This window comes from Meles meles, chromosome 6 (assembly GCF_922984935.1).
Source record: "Meles meles chromosome 6, mMelMel3.1 paternal haplotype, whole genome shotgun sequence".
Lineage (NCBI taxonomy): Eukaryota > Metazoa > Chordata > Mammalia > Carnivora > Mustelidae > Meles > Meles meles.
The window spans coordinates 11,483,232-11,496,016 of record NC_060071.1 but is presented as its reverse complement, the minus strand read 5'-3'; the positions used below and the strand labels follow the sequence as shown (position 1 = coordinate 11,496,016).

General features: G+C 54.1%; 1 protein-coding gene across 1 annotated transcript in view; it reads right to left on the bottom strand.

Moving 5' to 3' along the window:
- ST8SIA2 (ST8 alpha-N-acetyl-neuraminide alpha-2,8-sialyltransferase 2) overlaps positions 1–11,999 on the bottom strand; it is a 66,464-nt gene extending 54,465 nt beyond the window's left edge. The window contains exons 1-2 of the mRNA XM_046007261.1: positions 11,902–11,999; positions 11,096–11,200 (exon numbers count right to left, since the gene is read on the bottom strand). Of these exons, the coding sequence (XP_045863217.1) occupies positions 11,096–11,200; positions 11,902–11,999 (203 nt within the window). The remainder of the gene's footprint in view (positions 1–11,095; positions 11,201–11,901) is intronic.
- Positions 12,000–12,785: the final 786 nt, after the last annotated feature.

Here is a 12,785-nt window from a genome sequence, read left to right as displayed (position 1 = left end):
GGGCCTCATCTGGGAGAGGGGCAGAGAGAAGGAAGCAGGCCAATTTCGGGGACTAAATCTCTAGCACCGGGAAAATGGCCAGCTAGACCTTGAGAAAATTCAGTTCTCTTTCTCTGTGTTTAGGAAGCAGTTACTTTACTGGAGTCTCAGTTGACTCCACAAAGTGGAGTTTTCTCCACTTTGTGGAGTAATCTCCACAAAGTGGGTTTTGTTATTTTTTAAAAAATTTTTAAAAAGATTTAATTTATTTGACAGACAGAGATCACAAGTAGGCAGAGAGGCAGGCAGAGAGAGGAGGAAGCAGGCTCCCTGCTGAGCAGAGGGTCTGATGCGGGACTCGATCCCAGGACCCTGAGATCATGACCTGAGCCGAAGGCAGCGGCTTAACCCACTGAGCCACCCAGGTGCCCCTTGTTGGGGTTTTATAATAAATGTGTAAAATAATGTATGAAAAGCTCCTGGTGCTTACACAGGCATCCAGTAAGTGCCTCTAAGAATAACTATTAGTAAGTTTTTCTGACATCCATTTGAGGGTAACTCTTGGCCAACTCTGTAATGGGTAACAGTGATCCTACAACAAGTTTCCCTGGTCTGATGGGCCGGCCACACTGACTTGGGCTGGGGCTCTGCAGAAGGCCAGGAAAGCAGCTGTACCTACCAGTGGAGTGAGTGCGCATATGAATCACCTGGGGTCTTGTAATGATGCAGATTCCATTTCATTAGGTCTGCTTCTGCGGTGAGGCCCAAGATTTTGCATTTTTACCAAAACTCCAGATGATGCCATGTCGCTGGCCCAAGGACCACCCTTTGAGTGACAAGGCTCTAGCCCCATGGTTCTCCAAATGTGGTCCTTGGAGGGACCAATGGTAACAGATCACCTGGAACTTGTTTGAGATTCGGACTCTCAGACCGCGCTCAGATCTGCGGAGTCAGAAACTCTGGCCTGGGCTTAGCACTGTTTCTTACCACCCTCATGGATGCTGACCCGCAGCTTCCGCACTTCCTGCCCCTGCAATCCATGGCACTCCCTCATTCCTCCTGTGTTCGGGGAACCGTGTGGCCTGAGCCTAAAAGGGAGGCAGACAGCTGTATCTCAGCCTTCCCTAGGCCAGAGAGAGCCACATCTCTGGGGGTTAGCATTTGGGGTTCTCTTCTTTTCAGATTCACCATTGACCCAAAAACACTAACCGAGGCTACCGGGATGCAGATGGTAAAGCAAGGGACAGCTAGGAAACTAGATCTGGGCATTAGTGTGGCTTGGGCTGTCTATCCTCTTCCCTACCTATACCTCCCACCACTCCGTGCCTTCCGTGCGGCCTGGGCTGCTCCCACTGAACTTAAGACAGGCCAACCATGAGACCAACAGGTATTCACAGAATGCCACAAAGAAATTACGTGTTTGCAATTCCCACAATTCCAAATCCCAGGTGCTGGGTGTTCGCCCCCTCCAGCAAGCGGTTTGTATTTCTGTAAGTCTAGCTCTATATTCCTGCTTCCCTTTCTCCCTTGACTTCCTCCCCACCATGCTTTTTGGTACTATATTATTTCTTGAATTGAAGAATACTCCCACTGAGGTTGCTTGGTTAAGACCATAACTACCCTCTTAAAATAAATCAATGTGCTTTGAGCACCTGCCCGGTGCTTTTTGGCGGCTTGCATCTGTATGCATGTTTTTAATTCTGGTTAAATTACACGTCATATAAAACCTCCCATCTTAACCATTTTTAACTGTACAGTTCACTAGTGTTAAGTGCATTCAGGACGTTGTACAACCCATCTGCAGAGTTCTTCTCATCTCACAAAACTGAAACTCCGTATGCCTTAAATAGTTGCTCCCTCCTCCCCCAGCCCCCAGCCCCGAACAACCTCCATTCAGCTTTTTGTCTTGGGAATTTGATGACTCTCTGCACCTCAGGGAAGGAGAATCATTCAGTATCTATCTTTCTGTGACTGGTTTCTTGCACTTAGCATAATGTCCTCAAGGTCCATCCATGTCCTAGCCTGTGTCAGAATGTCCCTCCCCCCACTTTTTTTTTAAGATTTTATTTATTTATTTGACGGACAGAGATCACAAGTAGGCAGAGAGGCAGGCAGAGAGAGAGGGAGAAGCAGTCTCCCCGCCGAGCAGAGAGCCCGATGCGGGGCTCAATCTTGGGACTCCAAGATCATGATCTGAGCCATAGGCAGAGGCTTTAACCCGCTGAGCCACCTAGGTGGCCCCAGAATGTCCCTCCTTTTTACAGCTGAATAATATTCCCTCATACCTATATGCCATACTTTACTTTTCACACATCCTCGGACATCTTTTGGCTACTGCAAATACTACTGAATGCAGGTGTACAAATACCTGTTTAAGCCCCTGCTTTCAATTCTTCTGGGTCCACACCCAGAAGTGGGATTGCTGGATCCTATGGCAATTCTACTTCCAAGTTTTTGAGGAACCGCCATACTGATTCCCATCATGGCGGCACAATTTTTCATTCCCATGATGTATGTTTTATTTAACCCTCTGAACACCGTGAGTCAGATATTATTCACCCCGTTATTTAGATTAGGAAGCTGGGGCTCTGAGAGGTGAGGTCACCTGCCTGAGGTCACACAGGTAGTAAGTGTTTCTCCAGACACGAGAGCCTCAATCTTCCCATGGTGACCTTCGTGCTGGCAGCTGGGAGAAATTGACAGTGAAGACCTAAGCGAGTTATTTTGACACCGGTGGAGGTTAGAGCTTTACCGGGGGGCATCAGACAGGCTGGGGAAGGGGCTGCAGAGGTTGGCTGGTTCCAGGCCCGAGGCTGGCCCGCCGTGGTTCTGTCCTTGTATACAGCGGCCTAAGAGGTATCCCGCCCTGGGCTGGGGTGGATATGGCATTGGGGATTTCTGTCTTGCCCTTCTCTTTGCTTCTCCTTGGAAATCAATCTGTGGATCCTGGTATAGTCAGACGTCGTACATTGTCCTCTGAGTGTCAGTCCCCAAGTTTTGGGAACCATGGAGGTGTGGTCAGAAGGGCTTTGCTCCTCCTTCTTCTCTTCCTCCTTTTTTTTAAAGCTTTTATTTATCTACTCAACAAATAGCACGAGGGAGCGCACGAGCAAGCCGAGAGGCAGGCGGAGGGAGAGGCAGAAGCAGGCTCCCACGGAGGACTCGATCCCAGGACCCTGGGATCATGACCGCGGCTGAAGGCAGATGCTTCACCGACTGAGCCCCACTGGGCGTACTGGACAGGCTTTGCTTCTTCCCAGTGAACAGCAACTGAAAGTCCCTGGCCCTATCAATTTACCAGCTCATTTTCTCCGGAGATCATATGCCTCCTCCCTTCATTATTTAAGCCACGCTGGCATTTGCCAAGAAAGAAGGTGTGACTTAATCCTGGGTATCGTTCCTCCGAGCGCAGCCAATGTTCTTGTTCTGGAAATCGGAGATGGGGAACTAACAACCCAAGCCCACGACTCCCTGGGCAGAGTCCGAGGGTGGCCGCCCCTTCCTCAGCATCCACTGAAATGGGGCACCTGAGGGCAGTGGCCAACGTTGTGTCTGGGGCGCTCCTCTGACCTGCTGTGAGCCTTCCCTGCAGTCTCAGATGTCCCCAGCTTCCCTTTGCAAACCCTCCGTGTGCTACAGAGGATCCAGAGGAGGACTCGGGAGCTGTTGGACCAGGAGCAGCAGCCCCATAGTTCCAGTTCCCGAAAGTAGCTAAGGCCTGCACGCGCCTGCCTTTTAGGCAAACCTGCCTAGGATTCCAGTGCCTCAGTTTCCCGCCTGTGTGACCTTAGCAAATCCTGGAACCTCTCCCGCCCTCATCTGCAAATAGGCAAACCAGGTGGCTGTGGGGGTTAAGGGAGGGAGCTATGGGGTCCCCAGCAGAATGGTGGGCACGAGTCAGTCCCTAGGAAACAGGATTCCCCGGGCACGTACTTCCTCCCTGCACTGGTCTGGCCTGTCCCTGCCAGCTTGCTTCCTTCCTTCCTTCCTTCCTTCCCTCCCTCCCTCCCTTCCTTCCACCCTTCCCTCCCTCCTTCCTTCCTCAAAGGGCCCCTCCCAGCCCGAGGGAGCTGGAAACACTAGCCCTTCTGTCTTTCCCCAGAAGGAAACTCCTCCTGGCCTTAATCATCTGTGTTGTCTTCCTCTTCCTTCAGTGTGTGTCAGTGTCTCTGGCAATGAGACGGTCGCACGAGGCCATGCTCCAGAGCCATTCTGAGGAGACTCGGTGAGGGCAAGCGGGGTCTGGGGGAGGCACCATCGTGCAACAGGTGACTTGGAGCCGGCAGCCGTACGGGGCATTGGCTCACAGGCCGCCAGGATGCCACCCCAGCCTGGCGCTAGCACACGGCCCTGGAGCTCGCTCTCAGCACCGCTGCTCCCCACAGACCTTCGTGTTTCCCAGTGTTAGCCTCCTGCAGACTTGCCGCACTGGATGCCATTCAGTACGTGGTTTCTGGATCGTTCTCCTTGCTTCCCGCAGCCTGGGTTCAAATCCCAGCTCTGCAGCTCACTAGCTGTGTGACCTTGGTCATGTTCTTTAACTGCTCTGTGCCTCAGTTTCCTCCTCTGCGCAATGGAGGACACAGCGGCACAGACCTCACGGGACTGCGGACAGGGCAGGTGCGAAGAAGGCTAACGGGCTTCGAGTATCATTCGGCGCAGAGCAGGCATCCCAGAGCGATGCGTTACTCTCTGTGGCGTCGGCCTCTGAGAGGAAAGGATGTGTGAGGAGTGAAGCTGTGCTTCGGGGAGCGATCCCCTCTGCTTACCCTTCAAGGCAAACTCGGACCCCAGACTGTCAGATTTCAGGGGTCGGTAGCATCGGGGAGTCCTAGGGCCACCAACCTCTTCGGCCACGGAAGACCACCACTCTTCTCAGGAAAGAGAGGACACCTTTATACAGGAAAAAAGAACACCATCTCACAATACAGGAGACTCATTCTCAGGAATGGCAGTCGGCAACCCTCGCCAGCATAATCATCATAGGTACGTTGGGCTTTATCTTTTTCTTCTTTCTTTTCTTCTCCCTTTTGGATCCCTGACCTTCTGCGGATCAGCCTTGGGGACCACTGACCTCAGGGTCATTTTGATCCCCCAGCCGCTGACTAAGAGGCCAGAGGAGGAGGAAATTTTGTCACCTTGAGGCTCAAAAACGGGCTGGGAGGTAGGGCTGACGGGGCCTCTGGATTCCCCCAGGAAGAACAAAAAAGGTGCTGGGGAAACTCTCGACAAAGCATGAGCCTCCTTGCAGAGCCATTTAGGAACACACACACACACACACACACACACACACACACACACACAGTCCGCAGGGCGGGACTCAGAGTGGAGAGCAGCGAATCAGGATTCCAAGTGGACAAGCATCGGGAGGAGCAGCTCCTGGCGTGGAACATGGATACAACGGCTTGTCACGGCCACTGCTCTCTCCCCGGATGGAGCAGTTCCCTTCGCCCCCGCGAATCTGTGACAGATGAAGCTGAGAAAATGCTGGGACAAACAGGTCCCGTCAGGACACCGGGGCGGCTTCCTAGCCGAGTGACGGATTGCAGGCCACTGGGGAGAATTTAAAACCAGCCCAGCTGCCACCCAGGAGAGTGACTAATCTCAACACTTAAGGACAAGCCCCAGACCGGCAGTCATTCAGACGCAGGAGATGGGTTTCCTGGACGCAGATGGCACCCAAGTGTCTCGCCCTGGGGCTTGTCTTGGAGAAACGCACCGACCCCACCCCTTGGCCGGATACGGTCACCTGATGTGCGACGCCCCCCTGCAACCCCCCATGGCCCGACCTCATGTTTCTTACTCTCTCAATGTGTCAAACATGCAACTTCCAGCACCCTTTCTGGGGACCAGCCCTTGGAAGGAAACAGTTGGCTCCCGGGTAAGTCTGCTCTTAAGGCCAGTATGAAAGCATGAAGGTGACAAAGGCAGACAGAGCTGGCACGTTCTGTCCCATCAGAAGGACGGTGACTGGGGGCAACAGAAGGGCTGGAAAGGGTTCCCTGGAGAATAAGAAGCTGAACAGAGGCATGGGGTGGGTCTTGACAGCTTTGGTTTTTATCTGAACGGGCAGTTGGAAACAGAACCACTAAGTCCTCTACTTTACAGACTAGAAAGGGCTTTTCCACTGGCCGGCCTCCCACATTCCAAGATGATGAACAACGCCCTTGATGGAGCTTGTGTCCTCCCTGTCGGATACAGAAGGCAGGCAAAGCGGAAAAGCAGGACCTTTCAAGGAAGCAGAGGGCATTTACTTGTTATTAGAAGAGTATAGGGGCCCCTGGATGGCTCACTCAGTGAAGCGTCTGCCGTCGGCTCCGGTCATGATCCCAGAGTCTTGGGATCGAGCCCCACATCAGGTTCCCTGCTCAGTGGGGAGCCTGCTTCTCCCGCTCCCACTCCTCCTGTTTGTGCTTGCACGTGCTCTCTCTCTGTGTCAAATACATAAATAAAAAATCTTAAAAAAAAATAGTATAGGCCTTTGGGAGCAGAAAGACTGAAAGCTTATTTTGGCCACATCTAGTCCAGAAAAACGTATTATGGCTTTCATGCACTAAGCCATATGCTCCTCACCAGGGGCTGGGGGCAGAGAGAAATAAAACAGAATTGCTGAGCCCTTCTCCATGGGTGTAGATACTGGCATGACCACGTGATAAGGGTAACACGGCCATCCCAGACCGTCCAAGGAGGGAATGGGCCCTGGCAATGCTTTACAAAGGAACTACGACTAGACCTTAGCCTTGATGGTGGAGTCAGGGGAAGGTAGCAGAGCGTGGGGTGGGAGTCAGGAGGGACAGGGTGTGCAAAGAGGTTTCTCCTGAAAGGAGGACAAATGTGTTCAAAAGCATGGAGGCATGGAGCCATGGCTCATTCCAGGAAACTGTGAGCAAAACAGAATGGCTAGAGCCCAGGGAGGCTGAATCAGGAGGCTGGGGCCAGATTATGTATTACCTTGCACACCGCGCTCAAAGCATGGGAGCCTTTCTAAAATTCTACTCGCTCTGAGAAGTATTTATAATTTACAATTTACAATATCTCCAATTTGTAAAACCTAAACAATTTAAAAACCTAGCAACCCTGCTTTCTAAGGGGGAAAGAGGCCCTGAGTGGTGAATTGGTTTCCAAGATGGATATCTATTTACAATTTAAATTTGATGCTAGGAACAGTTGGCAACAGGACTTGGGCGAGTGAGTTAAAAACCAGAGCCTTCTCTCCTATTTTATCCTCCAGGCATGTTTACACGAGAGGGAAGTACACCAGGATTGGGAAGAAGAATGAGCTTTTTCCAAAAAAAAAAAAAAAAAAGAAAGAAAAGAAAAAAGAAAAAAAGATTGCATCGTCTTGAGCAAATATGTATTCTCCTGACAAGGTCCCTGCACTTCAGGACTCAAAGACAAGCTCGTTTTCTTCACATCAGCCTGGACTCATCCACGACCAAAAGGTGCACCTCACCTCACTCCTGGCCAATGGCCACAGTGGCTGTCTCCTTGCAGACCTGGTCACAGCCAAGGACCAGAGCTAGCCCGCCCCCCATCTTAATTCTCCACACTTGTGGTCTGATGTCTGCTTGGGGTGCACTGGGACTCCTGGCCAGGGTGACTGGATGGTATCTCTCCTGACCAGTCAGATGTCCATGCCAATAGGCCAGTACTCACAGGGACCCACTGTGAAATATCTTTACTATCACGCCTACTCCAGGCCCCCAGACACCCAATCATACATGTGTGTAGATGCCAGAATTCTCTTTCAATTGACATCTAAATCAGATTTGCAAACGGATAGGAGTTTTCGCTCCAGAAGCTTCAGCCCAAGGTCCCACCTGTGAGTCTAGGATGCTCCTGCTTGTGGCACATGAGTTTGTCTGGCCAGCCCGGGGACAGATAGTGCCATTGTCTGTCTTCTGGCATCACACTGAACTTGATGGGACCAAAGGGCCATTTCGGGGAGACAAGCCCTCTGTCCTTCCCACAGTCTCCTTCACTCACCTTCCCTTTTTGCAAGCTGCTGAGGCCAGACCATGGTCTTAGGAAAACTGTGGGCCTGTGCAGCATCCCTGGGAAATGAGTGAAGTTCCGAGACCCGTTCTGTAGTATTACCACAGGGTAAGAGAACCCAGAAGACAGGGCAGTCTAGCGAGGCTTCTTACAGAACTAGGGTCCCTCGCTTGATCACCAAATCTCTCTGAGCCTCAGTTTCCTCACTGACAATCTGGAGATAGCCACAGCACCTAGCTTAAAGAGATACGGTAGGATTGAGCGAAGTAGTACTTTAAAGCAATTAGCCCAGTGTCTGGCACACAGAGTTTGGCCAGTAGGAGGTCTTGTTGCCCCTGGGGAGGTGATCACTGTGTTGCCATGACGAAAAGGTGTGTTAATATCAATGAAGCACTTGGAAGGGCTCTTGGCTCATAGCCAGTGCTCGATAAATCAATAAATGCTAATGACCATCATCACCTTCACCTTCACCATTATAGTGATTATTACTATTATTACTATTTACCTTCTTTGAAACCAGAGACTGTGTTCAAGGAACTCATTCAGGGATGAGGGCATTGGGTTGCAAATAAGGAGACCTGTGTAGGCCTGTCCTCTCTTTACCAGGTCAGAGTGTGATATTGGATAAGTGATATTGCTTCGCAGGGTCAAATTTACACTGACTTTAAAAAAAAGGGGAGGTTCCTGGGGGGGGGACCTCACAGGTCCTTCTCATCCTAAGGATCTGTGGGTGTCTGCTTTGCCCAAAGATGGTCTATGTGCCCATCATTGGGCCAGTGCAATAGAAGTTTATTAAATGTCTCTGTGCCCTGGATTTGGGGACATCTTGGTGGGCAAGAGAGTCATGCCTCACACCTCTCTCTTGTAGGTTACACTCAAGACTATAAAGTTCAGGGGACAATCAGAAAGAAACATTTTAGCTTACAACTTGGACTAAAAATTGGGGCACTGCATGAATTGATGGGGGCTGTTTTATCAAAACCCCACCCAATGTCTGATGTAGAATTTGAATTCACTCTTTGTTTGAGTGCTTTGCAGAGAACTCATCTTTCTACCTTTCCTTTTCCTTCTTGACCCCAGGGAGGCATTTCCACAAGCAAGCAAGTTAGAAGTTGAAAAGCATCACTGAGGAAAAGAAAGGAGTCTCTCAGAAAAAGCTTCAGGAGGAAAAACCTGCCCCTCGCAACCCATTGTATTCCTTGTGCAGGACAGGACCTCTGAGACTACCATACCAGAAGCTTCATTTTAGAAGAAAGGGGTACAAGAGCTTAAGAAAAGTGTATCTCACTTTTGTTCCACCAGACAATGCATGTGCAATCTCTTCCCTCATTCACTTTTCATTCCTTAATCCTTGACTATTGAGTCCAGAAAGAAATGTCTTCCTTCCTCCCTTCCTGACAACACCATGGGGTCCCCCCTTCCAGAAACAGCCATCCCTGGTGCAGGTCGAGATCAAGTTGGGGAAGGGCGGGCATGGCTGGGGCAGTGGCACCATGGTCTGGAATATGCGTCCAGGTCTCCCAGGAAGGAATAAGATGAGGAAGACAGAGCCCTGCTCCTGGCACCCCTCACTGGCCACTGTGCCAGGGCCCTTAACCCACTGAGCTCTGGCTGACCACTCAAAGCTGGGGTGGTTCCAAGGATTAAAGTGACTGAGCTTGGAACCTGGCCTCTAAGCACCTGTTGGGATCCTGGTCCTCTGCCCCATATCCTTCCTCCTCCAGCCATGGCAAAACCCAGATATGCCTCCCCTCCCCTTAAACATGTGTGGGACAGATTGGGAGTGGGACTGGGGGAGGGAGTGAGTGGGGGAGATGTTTCAAGCCTGGGTCAAAACGGGTCTCGCTGGGGATCAGCCTGAGGACAGGGACACCAAGAAGGAGGGGTGATGCCACAGAAGATTACACATTTGACCCGTCTGACAATTTTTCCCAGCATCAGCCCAAACAGATACTCCCCTCCCCAATGAAACAGGTCCAGGGGCATAGCAAGGGAGCCTTCGGTTTTAAATATATAGGTAAAGGCCCTTCTTAGCTCTGGCCTAGGAGCTTATTCCTGGATACCCTGTTGAAATAACCTGATGTGGGGGTAGGGGTGGGGGGGGGGGGGTTCTGTAAAGCATTTGGCAGGAAAGTGAAGCATTATGTGCAAAGTGATTTCCTGATTGCATTTTAAAAATTAAAAGTCCCTGGCATGTAGAAGCTATTCAGTCAAAGTTCAGTGAATGGATAAGCCAGGGATGCCTGAATGGGCTCCGCACTTCTTATGTTTCTGTAGCAGAACAATGGGCAGCTGCTGGTCCTTCCCTCTCACCTGTCAAGGTCAGCAAGTGGTCTGGGCCAAGCAGAGCCCACAGCTGGGAGAAGGGAGGGAGAACCGAGAGGAAGGCCCTCCCACCGGGCCATCCATCATCCAAAACTTGGCTTACCCGCTTTCCTCTCCCACCCTGTTTTTTGGGGCAAACAGCTGGAAAGTAACGTATTTCTCTATTTCTGCGTGGGAGCACGTCACATGTTAACTGAACAGTATTTGCGAAAGTTTCCCGAGCTCGTGGGGAAACCGAGGACGGGGAAGAGGAGGAGGCAGGCAGAGGGTTCATGAAAGGTCGTGGAGCTCATAGAAGGAATTCTTGGGTTTCTGAGAGGGGAAGGGGCCGGGAGAAAAGGAGAGGGCAGGAAATGGTGCCTGCCCCAGGTTTGGGTCCTTAGGGCCTTGGGATCCTGTCATTTCCTTTTTGTGGGACCTGTCAGCTTAGCGGGCCCTCAACTCCAGCGGATAATGAATGAAACAAACGGGACAAAGGAGGGGGCGCACGCGGCGCGGGCCTCGAGTAGGGCGCCAGGCTCGGATGCAGCCCCAAGGAGGAGGGGACATTTTGCCCCCTCGGCGACCTCACCCTTTCCCAGCCCTGGGCCAGAAAGCTGTCCTCAGGGCCCCTCAGAACCCTAGCTGCCTCCCCACCTGCCCGCCGCGGATTGGACGCTCTTTGTGGCGCTGAAGCAAAGAGACCCGGCGGGGCGCGAGTCCCAGCCTCCCCGCCCGACAGCGGGTGCGTCCCGCGCCGCAAGTGAGCACTCCTGCAAGTCCCGCGCCAGGGCAGGGGCTCGCGGTCCCGCCCCACCTCTGGAGAGATCGGGAGAGAAGCCGGGGCGAGACCGCGCTCCTGGGGGCCCCGAAGACGACCCCGCGGCAACACAGACTTTCCCGAAAGGTCTCGGTCTCCGCGCTGAGAGCGCACGGGAACCCGTGGGCGCAGAGGGCGCCGGGGGTTAGCTGAGCGTCCAAAGCCAGGCGAGGGAGAGAGTCTCAGCCCAGCCCCGCGCACTTCGCCTCTAGCGGTACCAGCCGGCGCCCCAACGCTGGGATCCCGGGCGGGCGGGAGGAGCGTGTGCCAGTCGGTAGGTACTGAGGACACTTCCCTTCCAGGGAGCCAGTGCAGAGCCCCCGCCCTCCGCTCCAACCCAGGGATCCCCTCCCCCAGTGCAGAGATCCCCGCGCGCCCCCTGCCCACTTTGCCAAGGCGAGAAAGCGGCCGAGCTGGAGACAAAGAAACTCCTGCCTCCTCCACTCTCGGCCCCTCCGCCCACCCCAGACACTCCCCGGCGCCCTCCCTCGACCCCGGCGACATCGTTCGCGGACACGCTAGGGAAGGGGGGTGGGGTAGGCGAGTCTGCTCCCTGACGCGGGCCAGCTGGAGGCTGCCCGTGCTCCCCCCTTGGGGACACCCCACGGCAGCCGCGCCCCCATGCTCCGCGCCCCAAACCGTCCCAGTCCCCCGACACCGCCTCCCCGGGCCAAAACCTTCCCCCACTTCTCCAGCTGTGCGTTAGGGGGGCGCGGCGCACACAAAGCGGGTGTGGGGGGCGGAGTACCGGGGTGGGAGAGATCCCGCCAGGGCTCTGCACGGGCCCGGGGGCAGCTATTTACCCGATTTCTTCTTCGATCTCCGAGATGTCTGCGAAGATGAGGAAGACCACGAGCAGCGTGAGCGCAGCCAGCATCCAGCTCCGGAACTGCAGCTGCATGGTGGGTTCGCGCCCGCCGGGACCCGCGCGGGCCGGCGCGAGGAGCGGGGGCTGGAGGGCGCAGCGGCAGGCTCCGGAGCCTCCGCGCGCGGCGCGCAGCGGGGCAGACACCCTGCGCTCCGGGCGAGTGCGGGCCAGCGGCGGCGGCGGCGACAGCGGCAGACAGGGGTTGCTCAGGCGCGGCGAGCCCGCTCGCTCCCTCTCCGCTCTCGCCCGCCCCTCCTCTCCCCTCCCTCCTGCTCCCCTCCCCTTCCCTTCCCCTCCCTCCTCCGCCCAGCTCTGGGCTCCGAGTGCAGTTTGACAGCTTTGCTCCGCGCCTCTGCTTGCCTCCTCCCACCCGAGTCAACTCCTGTGTCCAGCCATCCGCCTTTGCTCCTCCAGCCTGGCTTCTTTCAGTCCCGGAGGGCGCTGGGTTGTGGCCAGAACCCGCGACTCCCCGCCTAGGGAGGCCGGGCTCGGGGCACGGCGGGCGTCCGGGTACGGAGCAGAGCCCCGGGAAGAGCGCGCACCGCCCGACGTCCCCAGCCGGCTGGCAAACGCCCTCCCGCGCTCGCTCTTTGTCCAGCGCCCTCGCTTTCTCGCAAAGTTTTGGCGACACAAAGACCTACACCTGGGGACAGTCCCCAGCGCTCCGCGAGGAGGCGGTTTCAATCAGGCAGATGTTTCAGCAGTTGACGAATTAGGAGGGGTGGTGGGGGAAGGGGAGGAGAGAAGAGATATCCGAGATAGGCCAACTTCAGCGGAGATGCTGATTGCAATCCGTGGGCGAGGCGCTCAGCCCCCTAG